This window comes from Staurois parvus, unplaced genomic scaffold, assembly GCF_062004578.1.
Source record: "Staurois parvus isolate SC_StPar_1 unplaced genomic scaffold, SC_StPar_1.0 ptg000415l, whole genome shotgun sequence".
Taxonomy (NCBI): Eukaryota; Metazoa; Chordata; class Amphibia; order Anura; family Ranidae; genus Staurois; species Staurois parvus.
In genome coordinates this window covers 1,971,301-1,988,842 of record NW_028318211.1, presented here as the reverse complement: position 1 = coordinate 1,988,842, position 17,542 = coordinate 1,971,301, and the positions used below count along the sequence as shown (strand labels likewise).

The 17,542-nt window shown below is 39.8% G+C and overlaps 1 protein-coding gene across 1 annotated transcript; it reads left to right on the top strand.

The window, feature by feature from the left end:
- Window positions 1-15,909: 15,909 nt before the first annotated feature.
- Window positions 15,910-16,719, top strand: LOC149454833 (olfactory receptor 5V1-like). Its single transcript, XM_089686989.1, has one exon. It carries the CDS (start codon window positions 15,910-15,912, stop codon window positions 16,717-16,719), a length of 810 nt encoding a protein of 269 aa, XP_089543115.1.
- The last annotated feature ends 823 nt before the right edge of the window (window positions 16,720-17,542 follow it).

Below are 17,542 nucleotides of genomic sequence, written 5' to 3'. Positions count from 1 at the left end.
CAAGCATCGGGTTGGTTGAGTGGTGTCTTACTTCTCGCAGACTGGCCAAGGCAGTTTCAAACATACTGATCAAGTCAGCTTTATTCCAACTAGTAAGGCTCAGAACAATGTAATAAGGACTCTAAACATCCTACAGTTAGCTCAATCGAAAAGTGTCCCCATGATACTTCTCTACACTGATGCAGAGAAAGCTTTCTACTGCATGTATTAGACATTCATGGAATTGACCCCACAACATATATGCTTAGGTTCTAGAATGATGACCTGCATCAGAGCTACATACTCAATGTCATCAGCACAGATCAAGGTGAATGTGGTCTTTTCCACCCCCTTCATGATAACAAATTTCAGGAGACAAGGGTGCCCACGGTCCTCACCTTTATTCATCTTGGCATTGGAACCATTGTTATGTAGGGTGAGGGCTAATCTATTTGTATTAAGGACTAGTCCGAACATTTCAGGTGTTGTAGGGAATGACCACAAAACACAAAATGTAGTTGTCCATGCAGATTACCTGCTATTCTATATCACCAATCCAATTTCTACTCTACTGAACTTACTAGCAGAATTCTCACTTTATAGCTCACTTTCAAACCATCAAATCATTTATCAAAAATTTTAGACCCTAATGTTTCCTTCCGGGAACAGGCCATATTTCGCTTGCAGGTAAACTTTGCATTCAAGTGGTCAGATTTGACCATTCAATACTTGTGGACCTTTATCCCTTGAGACCTGTCCGAAATGTTTGCTTTTAATTTCCCTTGTGTCTTAAGCTGAATTAACAATGCTCTTGCTCAGTGACAACAACACAAGGGGTTGATTTACTAAAGGGAAATAGATTCTGCACTTTGCAAAGTGCAGTTGCACTCCACAAGTGCAGTTGCTCCAGAGCTTAGTAAATTAGGTAAACCTGCACTTTTCAAAGAATACCCAATCATATGCAAGGAAAATAAAAAAAAAAAACAGCATTTTTGCTTGCACGTGATTGGATGAGGGAAATCAGAAGAACTTCTGCTTATTTACTAAGCTCTGGAGCAACTGTTCTTGTATTAATTAAAATGTGCTACTCTTAGACTTTATAAGAAGTAGGGAGGGATAGTCATGCAGATATTTCACTATATCGTGGGGCATGCCACCTCACAAGAGAAATTTATTGGTGTTGCCATGACAGCAGCAAGCAATGGGTCGACTTAGAGCAATCTTTTACTGAAATCCCACTGTCTGTACTCCTGTGATGATCAGGTGCCCATCTCAGTTAAATTGCACCTTACAATAGGCCCTACTAGTACTGTCTGTAGTAAGTTGTTCTCTAAAGGCCTGGTTTCTTTAACTCCCTTGCAACTTTTCCCATCATTGATCAACCTGTCCTTCCCAACCAGGCTGGATAACCCCCTGGTCTAAGGAACTCAGCCATCAAAAGACCTCGCTCTCTCGCTCCCTTATCACCTCATCGCACTAGTCCATGATGGAACAATTAGTGAATGATGACCTTCTGATCCCCAGGGATCTCAATTATTGCATTTTCTACAGTCACTGCCAGCAGCTTCTATATTTTCCAGACCCCTCACACAATTTGAAAAAGAATGTGAAAAACAAAGCCCACTATGACATATAGTTTCCATCATGTACAATTTACTCAATACTCCACTTGAAAACCTCATACCTAATTACCTTTATAAGAGGGAATCGAAACTTCAACTCCAGCTGATCCCTCACAAAGGGATAAAATTCTCCTCTAAGCCCACAAAACCTCCAAATGCACAAAGCATTAGGAATCAGTGATTCCTCACCTGACTAACGTGGCTAGGAGTTGCATCCCAGTCTACTGGAAAAATTCTCAGACCCAATTTATAGATACATGGGTGCTTAAAGTCTATGATACTTAGCATATGGAAAGCCTGATTGCCTCAGATAGAGGTACAGGTACCCATGAGAAATTTCAGAAGACCTGGTTCTACTGGCAGAAATTCACTGTTTCTGCTGGGTTTCAGGACCTTCTGCTTTGGAGCTGAATGGCAAAGGGTATGGGGTTCCCGTTGGTTTTGAGAGACCAGGGTGTAGAGGTTTCATCCTTGTGATTCACTCACACTACTGTCTTCTACCACATTGCTTCCTATTTACTTTTACCTTCATTTTTTCTTTCTCTCTTTTTAAAAAAATGTGGCATGCAGTGACCTTATTTACTCTCGCAAAAGGGTTCTACACCTGTGCATCCCTAAACATGGTTTACTCATATTAGTTCTAACAATGGGGAAATTTTCAAAAACTGGAGAATTCAAAATCTGGTGCAGCTCTGCAAAGAAACCAATCAGCTTCCAGGTTTTATTGTTAAAGCTTAAAAGAGAAGTGTGGGTTTGTTATTTTTCCCCCAAATTATACTTACCTAGGAGGATGCAGCAGTGGTCCAATCCTGCATCTGTCCCCCGCTGGCTCTAAGGGTGATAACTCACATGACCACTGATCGCTGAGTTCTCACTGCTGCTGTGAGCAGTGAGTGGTGACTGTCAGTCACTGCTGTGTTCTCTGCCCCCCTAGCACTCACTGGAGAGCTGGGCTGTTGAGGGGGAGGGAGCGGGGCTCAGGCCCTCAGCAGATCACTGAGAGGCTGAGCCAGGTGCCACTCCAGACTCTAGGGTGGATGATCTTTCCCTAGCCTGGAGCAGCTCAGTGATGTCAGCCAACAGCGGGCTTCAGCCCTCTGTCAGCTGAAAACGGGTCACAGGAGTACAGAACAAACTGCACTCCTGTGATCCATAGAAGTACAGCCAAAAGAGCTTTGGCTGTAAATCTCCTATAACTAAACAAGCTGAAGTTAGAAGCTGATTGGCTACAATGCACAGCTGCACCTCATTTTGAGTGCACCAATTTTAGTAAATTTCCCCCAATATGTCATGGAACCCATCAAAAAAGTTAAAAAAAAAAAACTGTATGAATTATAAGAAAAAAAAAGGGCAGACTTGATGGACTTCTTGGTTTTTTTTCTGCTGCCACTTTTACTTTTCTCTGTTTTTATGAATGAGCCAATTGTCTTTTGCTGTGATAATATACATGAAAAATCATTATTGCGTTTATGCTTATGATGTGACACTTCTCACCTGCAACTCTGATTTTTGTGTGCCCTTCTTTCTTTATAAATAAAGATGACACAAAAAATAAAATATGTTTTGCCACTTTTTGTCAATTGTTATAAAGTTGAGGGTTTTAGTAAAAGAGTTATTTTATCAAGTCACAATTAATTATATAGGGGTGCTGATGCATGTTATTGGCCTAGGAATAATGACTAGGACAACCCCTGGCAAAGCACCATATTGATTGGGACAAGGGCCTCTTCTCCACAACCCTGGCCAGTGGTTGTGGGGGCCTACTCATACTTTTTAAAATGTGTTATTTTATTAAAGATCTTTTTATAAATCAGCATAATTAGATATTTAGCTCAGCAGTAGTATATGGATGTATTTTGAAACAAGATTTGCATCTAGGTAAGACCCATCGATTGAATTAAAACCCATGCCATTGAATGATAACTGTCACTGTTGCTTACACTTTCAACTGAACTGTCAAGACATCAAATGGCTGATGTCATAACTGATTACATGTGCAGTTCTGCAGTTCAAACAGACAGCAGCTTGATTTGGTTCTACTTTAACTGCTTGCCGTCCAGCCACTGTATAAAAACGGCCACCGCTGCACAAAATCACGTTTTAAAACGTCATTTTGCAAAACAGGTAGGGGGCTCGCGTGAGGCGCGTGACCGCCCTACTCTTGCCGCTGATTGTGGCCGCGGGTGTCAATCACCGGGTCCTGGCCAGTCATTACCCGCCGGGTCCTGGCGATTGCCGGCAAACAGTGACACAGAGCACAGCTGCATTGTTTACAATGCAGCTCTGCTCCCTGTCAGTTCCTAACACACTGTTCCTGAGAGCGGAGTTTAGCTCTCAGCATCAGTGTGTTCCTGTGAAGAACACACCCCCCGCCCACTAGTAAAACATTCCCCTCACACAGTTAACCCTTTGATTGCCTAAAAAAAGTTAACCCCTTCCTCTCCAGTGCCAGAAGTACAGTGTCAGTGTTTTTTTTTTTGCACTGATCACTGTATTGGTGTCACTGGGGATGTCAATGACCCCAAGTCAGTTCCCCCCAGTGTCAAAATGTCCACCGCAGTCCCGCCATAAGTCGCTGATCACTGTCATAAATCGCTGATCACCGCCATAAGTCGCTGATCGCCGCCATTATTAGTATAAAAAAAAATCCCAGTATCTTTCCTGCCATTTGTAGACGCTATAACGTTCACGTAAACCAATTAATTTACACGTATTGGGATTTTTTTTTAGCAAAGACATGTCGCAGAATACATTTTGGCCGAAATTTATGACGAAATTTGCTTTTTAAATTTTTTTACTGGACATGTTTTATAGCAAAAAGTCCAAAATTTATTTTTTTTTCTCAAAATTGTTAGCCTTTTTTTTTATAGAGCAAAAAATAAAAAATGCACAGGCGATTAAATACCACCGAAATAAAGCTCAATTCGTGGGAAAAAAAGTATGTAAATTTAGTTTGGGTGCAGTGTTGCATGACCGCGCATTTGTAAGTTAAAGTAACGCAGCGACTTAACCAGGGGCGGACTGACAACTCATGGGGCCCCCGAGCAATAGGGGATCATGGGGCCCCTGTGCCCTTGCCCAAACTCAAAAAATCCTATGAAAAAGGTACCAGGGGCATCTCATGGGGCCCCCTACTGACCCTGGGCCCTTGGGCAGTGCCCGAGTTTCCAAATGGTCAGTCCGCCCCTGGACGTAACACAAACTGCTTCTGTTACCGCTTCCTGACCGTCCTACAGCAGAAATACTGCTACAGGACGGCATTGGTGCGCAAAATCACATATACATATATACGTGATTCGCGCTCCCGTGGTTTTCATGCCCCTCCCAGATAGCGTCAGATTGCACATCAGTACACCAGTCATCACATTTAACCCCTTGATTGCCAGGAGCATGCTCATGCACAATAAACCTCCGTTGCTAGTATAGTGTCTGAACGGATCAATATCTTTGATCAGATCAGTATTATGCCAGCGTTCACATTAGTATAGCGCCCCCAAAAACGCAGCCTTAGCTGGATCAGCCCCGGCACCTGCCAACACCTGCGTTTAGCCCCTATGCTTACCCCCCCTTCTCCCCCAGCAAGTGCAGTGTCAGTAGGTCACTGTCACTTGATACATTGCACATAAAACCGCAGTGTTCGCAGAATCAGGCCTGATCTCTGTTAGCACTTGCCGGTAAATTTTGATGACTCTCATATGCAGCAGAGTGCCAGTACTAGTGCCGCGCTACCTTTTGGTGACCGCTGGCGAGTACCAGTGGTCTAGTACATCTTGGTCTTTCACATACCTCTTAGATTGTAAGCTCCCAAGATCATGGCCCTCCTAACCCTCTTGTATTGAACTGTGTTGTTGCTGTATTGTCTCCCGTTATACTGTAAAGCACTGAGGAAACTGTAGGTGCTATATATATCCTGTATAATAATAATAATAATACCAGCACTGCAGTATGACTTGGTGATGTGGCGAGTCCCATAAGTCCAGTACAAGCTGGTGCGGTGGCGAGCACAAGTATTGTCCCGCAGCCACCAAGAATTTGCACACAGGCCCATAGAGCTCCTAGTATCCTTCCGGATGTGCTTACAAATCCCGACTGACAGCCCACAAATTCTGCAGCACCCGTACTTCCCCCATTCATTGCCCAACCCAGAATTCAGGTGGAAACAGCAAATTTAACTACTCCCCTTGATTTTTGGAGCTGTTTTTCATGGAATATCTGTATGCGTTGATTGTGGATCAAAGCAATTTATATGCACAACAATTTATTGCTGCCACCCAAATTCTAACCTTGCCTGACCAGTCACATGGAAACTCACTACTGTTTCCGAATTTACATTTTTTTTGTGCCTAACCCTCAACATGGGCATTACTAAAAGAAATGATTTGCGGTTGCATTGGTCCGCAGACCCGATTCATCATATGCCCGTGTTCTCTGCTGTCATGGCCAGGTATAGATATGAGAGTATAATGTGTTTTATGCATTTCAACGACAATACACTCTGTCATCCTCGTGGTGACCCTGAATTTGATTGGCTCCACAAATTCTGCCCCTTGCACATCTGCGTTGATGAGTCTCTGATTAATTTTTCTGGCCACCTTGCATTCAAACAATTTCTCCCCAGCAAGCATGCCAGATATGGGGTCAAGATGTAGAAGACCTGTGAGAGGGCAACAGGCTATACTTCTAAGTTTCGGATTTACGAGGGAAAAGATAGTCACGTGGAGCCCCCCAGATGCCCAGACTACATGGGGAGCAGTGGCAAGATAGTTTGGGACTTGGTGTCATCCTTTTTCCATATGGGGTACCACTTATACGTGGACAATTTTTATTCAGGCGTGCCACTATTTAGACATTTGTACAATCTTGGAATTGGCGCATGTGGCAAAGTGTGACCTAATGTGTGCCCACCATTAGAAGTGGGTGGATGCAGGGAGGAATATTCTAATGGTGGGCATACTACACACTTTTACTGGCAGAGATTTCTTCTCTTTTTGTTTTCATTCAGTCCACAGGCTGCATACAAAAAAAAAGAACATAGTATATACACCCAACAAGGACCAGCGACGTACTGGTACACCACTGGACGTTCAATGGTTATACCAGGATGATACCTACAGCTGCAGTCGGCAATCAGCTTTCATTGGCTAATTAACTGCAGGATTGCTTTTACAAGCAGCGGGATATGATTCCCCCCTCCCCCACTGCCTTCCACGGCCTTCTCGGGCAGTTCCTTGCCATTGGGGGAACCTGAGAATGCAGCCGCTGTTTCTGCCAGCTGACCATAGAGCTGATTGGAGACCAGAGTGGTGCCAATCATCTCTATAGTCTAAGAATTCGGAAACTACGAGCATCTCATCACTTCAGTTTCGCAGGATATAAACAGCGCCATTTGTAAATTGGGAAAGCATCTGATCACACCAATTTTGGTTTGATTAGATAATGTAAGGGCAGAGAAGATATCTAGAGCCTGATAGACCCCAGATTTCTCAAAAAAGAATATATGACAATGCCCATTGAAGTTATAGGGAATATTTGCATTCCTTGTGATAGCATTAAAAGTGATAAAAAAATAATAAATAAAAGGTACAGTGTAAAAATAATTTAAAAAATCAAAATAACTTTAAAAAAACAAACACACAAAAAAAAAAAAACTTCTCCCATGCACGCACACCTGTGTGCACAAGCGTTGACCCTGTGCCGGTATGTAAACAGCAGTTGCACCATACATGTGAGGTATCGCCGTGAACGTCTGATCAAGGGACGTAATTCTAACACTAGACCTCCTCTGTAAATCTAAAATGGTAGCTTTTAAAGGCTTTTAAAGCATTGCCTGTGGATATGAAAAATGTATGCAGTTTGTCGCCATTGCACGGGGCATGCACAGTTTTAAAGCATGTCATGTTTGGTATCTATTTACTCGGCATACCATCATCTTTTATACCTTACCAAATAACTGGCCAATATATTGTGTTTTTGTACATTAAAAGTAAAAAAAGTATTTTTTTTTAAATTGCTTTTGAAAAATCGCTGCGCAAGTACTATGTGCCATAACAAATTGTAGTACCCACCATTTTATTCACTAGGGTGTCTGTTTTAAAAAATATATATAATGTTTGGGGGTTTAATTTCCTAGCAAAAAATACTGATTTTTTTCATGTGAACAAAAAGTGTCAGAAAAGGCTTGATCTTCTGGTGGTAAGAAGAGTGAGTGATGTGTGGCATAAACTTCTAATGCTGGGCATAAAATGCCCCCACCCCCCAAAACGACCCCTTTTTGGAAAGTAGATACCCCAAACTATTTCCTGAGAGGCATGTTGAATTAATAGAAGAATTTATTTTTTTACCACAAGTTTTTGGAAAATTACAAAAATTTTTTTTTTTTTTTTTTTTTACACAAAATTGTCACTTAAATGATTTGCTGCTCACACATGCCATGGGTATATGTGGAATTACTCCCCAAAATACATTCTGCTACTTCTCCCGAGTATGGGGGTACCACATATGAGAGACATTTTGGCAGTCTAGCCAAGTACATAACCCCAAAATCCAATAAGCACCTTCAGGCTTTTAAAAGGACTTTATTTCCTCATTACACTTCCAGACTACCTATCACAGTTTCGGAGACCCTGAAATGCCAGGATAGCACCTAACCCCCCCAAATTACCCCTTTTTGGAAAGTAGACACCCCAAGAAATTTGATAAGAAGCATGGTAAGTATTTTTCAATCTCATTTGTTGCCACAAGTTTTTGGAAAATGAAGAAAAAAAACAAACATATTTTTTCTATTCTTTTTTTTTATTTCAAACCCTTGTGAGAAAAAATGAGATCTGCAAAATACTCACCATGCCTCTTTTCAAATGCCTTTTTTTAAATTCCTTGGGGTGTCTACTTTCCAGAAAGGGGTCATCTGGGGGGGGGGGGGGGTTGGTGCTATCCTGGCATGTCAGGGCCTTTGAAACTGTGATAGGTATTGAGGAAGTGAAATGAGGAAGTTACGCACCTTCCGGCTTTCAAAGTGGTCATTGGATTTCAGGCTCCTGTATGTGGCTAGGCTCCCAAAAAGTATCCCTATACTCGGTAGAAGTGGCAGAATGTATTTTGGGGTGTAATTCCATATATACCCATGGCTTGTATGAGAAATAAATCTTTTAAATGACAACTTTGTGTAAAAAAAAAAAAAAATGTTTTTGTCATTTTCCAGAAACTTGTGGAAAAAAACAAATCTTACATGGGTTCAATATTCCTCTCAGCAGATAGCTTAGGGTGTCTACTTTCCAAAAAGGGGTCATTTGGGGGTGTTTGTACTATCCTAGTATTTTAGCACCTCAAGAAATATGATGGGTAGTCAGAAAGTAAAAGCTGTGTAAATTCCATTATCTATACTGTAGTTTGTAGATGCTATAACTTTCCCACTAAGCAATAAATATACACTTACTGGGATTTTTTTTAACCAAAAACATGTAGAAGAATACATTTTGGCCTAAATTTATGATGAAATTTTATTTTTTGGGGGATAGTTTTTATGACTGAAATGAGAAAATATTGTTTTTTTTGGAAAAAAAAATTTTTTCTTCAAAAATTTTTTTGTTTATAGCGCCAAAAATAAAAAGTGCACAGGTGATCAATCCCCACCAAAAGAAAGCTCTATTTGTGTGAAAAAAAGGACATACATTTAATTTATGTACCGTATTGCATGACCGCGCAATTGTCCATTAAATGAGCGCAGCGCTGTATAGCAAAAAAATGTCATAAATTGCAGTATCTATACCATAGTTTGTAGACGCTATAACTTTCACACAAAGCAATCAATATACATTTATTGGGATTTTTTTTACCAAAAACATGTAGCAGAATACATTTTGGCCTAAATTTATAACGAACTTTGAGCTTACTATATATTTTTTATAGCTGAAATTAAAAAATATAGTTTTTCTTTAAAATTTTCGGTCTTTTTTTGTTTATAGCGTGAAAAATAAAAAGCACACAGGTGATCAAATACCACTGAAAGAAAGGTCTATTTGTGTGAAAAAAAGGACGTAAATTTCTTTTGGGTGCAGCTTTGCATGATTGCGCAATTATCCGTTGAATTAGTGCAGCGCCGAGTAGCAAAAAGAGGCCTGGTCATTAAGGGGGGTAAATCATCAGGAGTGAATGTGGTTAAATGAAGCGTGCAGCATTATGAAGGAAGACTGCACTATCTACCTGTATTGGCCCTGCAGCCTTTGTTCCCGTCACAGGTTCACAAAGGTAGCCAGTCTTATGATGATTCATTTGCAGTGGGCAAAACTCTTTGTGAGCTTTGTACTTTATTAAAGAGATGATTGCTGCATAATATGGAATATATTAAAAGGGTATACATAAGGTACATATTTTCTTTTTTATTATTCAAGAATAAAAAATACAATTTATTAAAATGTGTTTCTTTTTAGTCAGGTAAATAAGAAGCTATCAATTTTTTTTTTTAGCCAGCATTTGAAGCTTTATTTTCATTTTGCATGTCTTGCAGAGACTGGTCAACCATCTGTTATAACCATACTGTTTTAATAGGGCTCCAAAGCTAAATCTACAATTTAGACACACAGATGTATTTAAACCTAGATTGTTTACTATATAAGAGATAAACAGATACAAAACTTCAGTTTTAAGGTTGAAAAACTTTACAGAAATTAACATAAAACTGACTCACAGCCATAAAAGTTTCCCCTTAACTAAATAAAAAGTTAATGTTATTTAAAACTAAGTTTAAATGATTGTTCCCTCCAGACTCATCATCATATTCCCTGAATGGCTGTAAGTTAAAGATGAAAAAAATAACTTAAAGCCAATAAAGTTTCATTTTAACAAAATGAAAAAGATTATGTAATTAAAAAGTGTAGGTGCATAATGTGCCTTTTAGACTTAGCATCATATTCCCCAAGTGACATAAAAATTATATATATGATAAGTCTGTAGATGCTTGATTTTCCACACTGGAAGCCAAAATCCATGGTAGACATCTATTGAGCAATGAAATTACAATTGCATGGTGCAATTCTGAATATTGAATAGGTAAGGCATATAGCATTGATTCTTTCTTTCCTTTCAGATGCATATGTTATTGTTATAATAAATATATTTCTTGTGTGTATAGCGATTTATAAATTGTTTAGCTTGATTCACAAAATGGACTTCAATATGTAATGAAGTGACACATTCTTTTGCAGCTGTGAAGTTTGTTCACATTAAAATCAGATGTCTGTTTTCATAAAATGAGAATATTCTCCTCATCCAACATTTTTAAATATAGATGATATGAATAATATGTGTGTAACTACTTTGCTGGATTCCTCTCATGTAAACTGTCAAATAGCTATATTTCTACTTACAAAATTATCTGTATAGCATAGCTTTGTATGCTTAGGAATAATTATATTTGGGTTGTTACCCCAAACTGTATATTTACAGACAACTGCCCAAACAAAACCGTGACACACAATGTTGTTTGGATATCATTTTTATTATTATTATCAACTTAGAGATTGTTTAGTAAAAACAGCACATTGTACACACATTACACATAGTTAGGCACACTGTAACCCCTTGATCACCCCAGATGTTACACCCCAGCCAGTGCCATTAGTACACAGTGACAGTGTGTAGCAGGGGTATTGAATTAAAATTCAAGGAGGTCCGGTAACTGAAATTTTCTTCCAGCCGAGGTCCAAATCTCAAGTTTGTGCTATGACACATAAAGATTATAGTCACTGTATGTCTAATCACAAAATAAGAAATGTACAATTTATAACAATTTATATCAGGTGTCCCCATCAGAGTGCCCCCTTAAGTAAGGCGTTCCCATCAGAGTGCCACCTTACATCAGGTATTTCTGTCAGAGTGCCCCCTTACATCTGGTGTCTCCCATCAATATTCCCCTCTACATCATTTGTCCCCATCAGAAAGCCCCATTATGTAAGGTTCCCCCATCACAGTGACCCCTTACATAGGGTGTTCCCATTAGAGTGCCCCCTTACATTAGGTGTTCCCATTAGACTGCTCCTTTATATTAGGTGTGCCCGCCAGAGTGCCCCCTTACATCAGGTGTCTGCAGAAGAAGGCCCCCATACATCTGGTGTATCCCACCAGTGTGCCCCCTTACATAGAGTTTTCCCAATCAGAGTGCCCCCTTACACCAGGTGTGTTCATCACATCAAATTTTTTCCTCAAAGTGCCCCATTTACATCAGTTTTCCTCATCAGAGTGCCCCTTTACATCAGGTGTCCCCTTCAACGTACCCCTTTCCATCATATTTTCCCATCAGCGTGCCCCTTTACATCGTGTTTGCCCATCTGAGTGTGCACGTGATGCCATTGGTTGCTGGGACGCCCCCAGTCCCAGCAACCAATGACTGCTGAGTGGCAGAGATCTGGCATTTTATACTGGTGGGCTGACAGTCTGGACAGAAGCGTCCCTCGGACAATGTTCAGACCATGATCTGACATTTAATGACCGCTGGTGCATAGTATTAACACTGATCACTGTCAGTGATGTCAGTGGCAGTTAGTCAGTGTCAGATTGCTCAGCGCATACCCGAAGTCACTGAGCACCCCCATTAGTAGTATAAAAAAAAAAAAAGATTATATATATATATATATATATATATATATATACACACACACACATACATACATACATACATACCATAGTTTGTAGGCACTATAAATTACATGCAACCAATCAATGTACACTCAGTAGGATTTTTTAATAAAAGACATGTAGCAGAATACATTTTGGCCAATATTTATGAATAAATGTGATTTCTTTAAATTTTTTTGTTGGATAAGTTTTATACCAGAAAGTACAAAATATTGTATTTTTTTTCGTTTATATAAAAATAAAAAAAATGCTTTTTTTGATGATATTATACTGTAGATTACCATGCACCTATTATTTATGTCAAATATCCTGACACCTATTTGATCCACCAAAGTTAGAGAGAAGATTCCATATTAACAGTATTATTAACTGTTACACATCACAAATGATATATCAACTAATGTGTCCCTGTCATTTCAAAAATGGAAGGTTCAGCTGTACAAACACATAAGGTATACAATATTTGTAAATGAAAAGTGCCTCATGGCAGTATACTTTTCTTAACATGAGATATCCCAAAGGGGTTAAAAAGAAAAAAAATAACTATCTACTATGCATGAGTGCAAGGTAAGGTTTTTTTCTGTGTTAGTTTGGAAAAAAGAATGTTCCTAGGTCTATGAAAACTCCACCCTACACGCTCTTGGTAGTTTATAATGTAACAATTTCTGAACATTTTCTGCAAGTGGAATAAAGGGTACAATAAGTAAGGTAACCCTGTATACATGTGTCAGCATCCTAATGAAACTTGTGAAGTAAGCAAACCACATTGACGCAGATATGTGGGATGGGTACTCACAATAACAGGAGATTGCTATAATTATTGCAAATGAAAATATCAGAGATCAGGTCTCAAAAAGGATAAATGGGTGATCTTTTAAACGGTGTAGCCATAATGTGAAAACACGCTTTCAGGATATCCTCCAGAGGCACATTTGTGTCTTATAAGTAGAGGGGAGAGACCTGGATGAAAAGGGTGCATGGAATGCATTGCAATATTAATGAGTAAACATCTCCAAAAAGATGGATACAGCTGTAAGTTGATAAGTTGATGCACGGATACTTAAAGCAGTATTAAAACACAAAAATGAAAGATACAGTATTGTAGCTTACCAGTCTTACATTTTCTTTTTAGCCTTTTCCTCTGTTTTCACCTGGTGATATGGCCAGTAACACACCTCCTGTATTACAGTGTCCTCCACTCTGTATGAAAGAGCACAGGGAATACCTTTGGACAGCAACATTGGTAGTCTGGGAGGAGAGAAGTATTAGCAGACATAGATACACAAACAAATTGAATCCAAACTCCAGCTAATACTTTATAAGCAGTTACAGGAAATAGTTTTTTTTTCCTTTTGGGATACATGTTTTACATAAAAAATTAATTGATCATTGTGAGCACCCCTGTAAGTAGTAAATCATTTGTCTCATCCATGAAACTGATACATCTGCAAGAGAGCTTCTTCTTTTGAAAAATTACAGACTTACTGGCCAAATCACCAGATTAAAAGAAAGAAAAAGAAAAAGAAATGCAGCCATCACATCTACGAATTGGTAAGCTGCAATATAATAAAAAGTTTGCTTTTTGGTTTAATGTGCTTTAAGCACAAACAACTTGGTGAGTGTTTTTGCCAAAAGAACACATTGAATTACCATGTCTTTTTACATTTAACTTTAGCCAAAATGTTTTTTCCTGGCTTTGAAACGAGTAGATAATACTTATTACCCTTATCAGATTTTTTGCTTGTCTGTGTGGGTGATGTGGAGACCAAATCTCACAAATCAAAATCCAGGGGGAACAATGATTGCAATAACAATTCTTTATTTTTACCTGCTGTCTGTATACTATTGAGGAGTTATCCCCTTAATTTCATTCTGGGATACAAAGACCTCCAGTGCAAAAAGTAAAGCTGGTCATTGGCAGTTCGAATCTCGGCAGCTTCCGCTAGAACCGACTGAGATTCGAACCATGTATGGGAAGGCTGAATGTACCCAAGTTGATTGATTGACAACCAGCCTGCCAGATTTTACAAGCAATTATTGCTAGTGGCTGTTATAATGGCTAGCAATAATCATTCGGGTTGACTTACTAAAGCAGGGGTGTCAAACTCAATTTCATTGCGAGCCACATCAGTATTATGGTTGACCTCAAAGGGCCGGATGTATCTGTAAGACTAAATGTTCAGAGAACCCCACATCCCCCCCTTACATCAAATGTCAAGAGCCACCCCACAATCAGAAGACAAGAGGCTTCCCAACCTCACTTACATCACAGTGCACCCCCTTGCCTTATGCTGCTGCTGGAAAGAAGCTGGGGCAGAACTGGGATGAAGAAGGTGTAGGGTCTAGAGGAGGACCAGGGGATGGCTGGAGTCAGCTGCTGGAGTCTGCTGAATGCTGGGACCAGGGGAAGCAGAGACAAGGGGGTACCGAGGCTGCACACAGAGGTGCAAGATCTGTAGGAGGAGCACTGTCCTCCTCTTTGCTGTTTACTGTTGAGACAAGGGGGGTACCACAGCTGCTGAAGAAGTGCGAGGGCCATATGAAATGGCCTGGCAGGCCAGATTCAGCCCACGGGCCTTGTGTTTGACACGTGTACGAAAGGTAAATAGGCTGTGCACTGCAAGTGTAGTTGCTTTAGATCTGAGGGGAAGCTCTGAAATGAGGCGAAGCTCTCCTGATTTCTTTTATCCAATTATGTGCAAGCAAAAATGCTGTTTTTTTTTTTATTTTCCTTTCATGTTCCCCTCAGATCTAGAGCAACTGCACTTGCAGTGCACTGCAGTGCACTGCAGTGCACAGTCTATTTAGCTTTTGTAAATCAACCCGATTTTCTTCTCCGAGCGGGGACGACTGACCCATGGATGCAGGAAAGAAATTTTCACGGTCTATTGCTTGCCTTAGGGCAAGCTTCCCCAACAAGAACAGGGATAATTTGACGGAGATTATAAACTTTTCTTATTCCACACTAAGCGAAATTGCTGATATTCCAGTTTAGTAGGGATGTCTAAATTCTAAATTACCCAATGGCTTGTTATGGAATTAAATGCTAGGGAGCAGAAGGAAGGAACCCTACAAAATAGATCATACGTTAGAATTACCAAAAAAAAAATGAGGAAGAAAAAATAAAGAAATAAAAGTTGCAGTCCTTATAAAAGAAGAGGTAGTATACTCACCTGTCGTGGTGCCTCTGTCTCCTATCTCTTTTCTGTTCCAGTGCTGCAGTTACATACCATAGCTGATAAGGTTGAAAAAAGACACGGGTCTTTGGCATTCACCACCTTTTGGGAGTGTTGATCTTTCATGTCTTTCATGGGACACAGGAGATCAATATTCTTGGGAGTGTCAGTTTCTGTAAAGACTCTTTCTCATTAATGCAGTGGCATTTAGAGGAACCGGCAATTAGAAAGATTATATTTTCTATTTTCTTTTACAGGCACAACTTCATGACCAATGTAATTCTGCCGACAGGGCCACTTTAAATACCTTATAATTTTCTTTGCACATACAAAGATTACACATGCTAAAGTGTATTTCTTGTTTTCTTTATGAAACAAAAAGGTATAAAGAGAATGCGATGAAAAATAATATCACATTTGTCGATGGATTTCTATTCCTAGGCTTAGTGACTTTACCAGCATACCAGGCATGGGTTTTCATGGCAATCACTCTTACTTACATTATGACCATAGCTGCAAATGCAATGGTTATAACTGTCGTCAGCTTTGATTCTCATCTTCACACACCCATGTACTTCTTTTTAGTGAACCTCGCTATAATTGAATTATTGTACACTACAGCGATCACTCCAAATACTTTAGCTAATCTACTAAATGAAGATAAAAGAATCTCATTTGTAGGTTGCTTCGCCCAGATGTTTACATTCTATATTTTGGTAGGCTCGGAATGCATTCTGCTTGGTATCATGGCATATGACAGATATGTAGCCATATGCCAACCTTTGTTGTATACTGCAATCATGAACAGATCAGTTTGCTTCTACATGATAATCATTTGCTGGACTATTGGATTTATAACATCAGTAGTGAACACTGTTCTTACAGCGACATTACCCTATTGTCATGACCGCCTTATTAGACATTATTTCTGTGAGCTTCCATCACTTCTGAAGATGTCCTGCAAGAAAACTTACATTAACCAATTGGTGGTCTATTTTTTTGGTGGCGGTGTGCTTGTTGGCTCTTTTGTTTTAACTCTAATCTCATACATCTTTGTTATTCGGGCAGTAATCAAGATCCCCAGCGCCAGTGGAAAGAAAAAAACCTTCTCCACTTGTTCTTCTCATCTCTTGGTGGTCTGCATCTTCTTTGGGACAGGCATCTTAAATTATCTCCGTCCATCTTCTAAGTCATTTTATAATCACATGTTTTCTCTGGTGTATGCTGTGGTCACTCCTCTTATAAATCCTTTATTATACAGTTTTAGGAATAAGGATGTTCAAAGAGCACTGAGGAACATTTTATATCACTAAGGGTACGTTCACATTAGCTTTGTCAGCAGGCGTCAGACAGGCATTTGGAAAGCGTTTTTAACGCTTCTCAAACGCTTATGAAAATTCTGCACATAGCAGCACACAGTGCTGTTCACACGGAAACGTTAGAGTCAGGCAAAACTGATGCCTCGGGTCGAGTCAGGAGGAGTTAAAGCCTCCCATTCAAGTCTATGGTGCCGCTCCGCAAACGCTTGGCAGGCATTTGCGGTGTGGTTGCGAGGCGTTTGCGAAGTGTTAATACTATTTAACTTCATTATAAGAGTTTGTGGTGCGGTTTTAACGCTCAACCGCCTCAAAACCCCGCATAGGGCATTTTGGGAGCGTTTGAGGAGCATTAAAAAAGCTTCACAAATGCCTGTCTAACGCCTGTCAAACACTATAGGGGCGTTTGGCAAGAGTTATAAATAAAGTCAAGTGTGAACGAGCCCTTAAGCATAATCTGCGGATAGGGGTGGAAAGTTTGAAAGCGTCCATATTTTAATCACCTTAACAAAATGGTTACACGTGTAAACATTGTTTTTCCTATAGCTGACTGATTAAAATGATCATTGAGAGCATACTATAGGAAACCCAATTTAACACATAATAGTCTCTTGGACGGTAACCAAACCCAAAACCCAGGCACCTAGAAGACATGCTCTCCTCAGTTTAATGGCACATATGCAACATACTCTGCAAGTACATTATAGAGGGCAGCTTCTCTGTACACAACCAGTGTACTGGACAACACCAAGTAATATAGTGATTACATTTATTATAAAGTATTGTATAGTAGCCACTGCATCTAAAATATTTTGTTCTT

Excerpts from the sequence above, each read along its gene's own strand:
- LOC149454833 (XM_089686989.1), top strand. The coding sequence starts at position 15,910 with ATGACCATAGCTGCAAATGCAATGGTTATAACTGTCGTCAGCTTTGAT.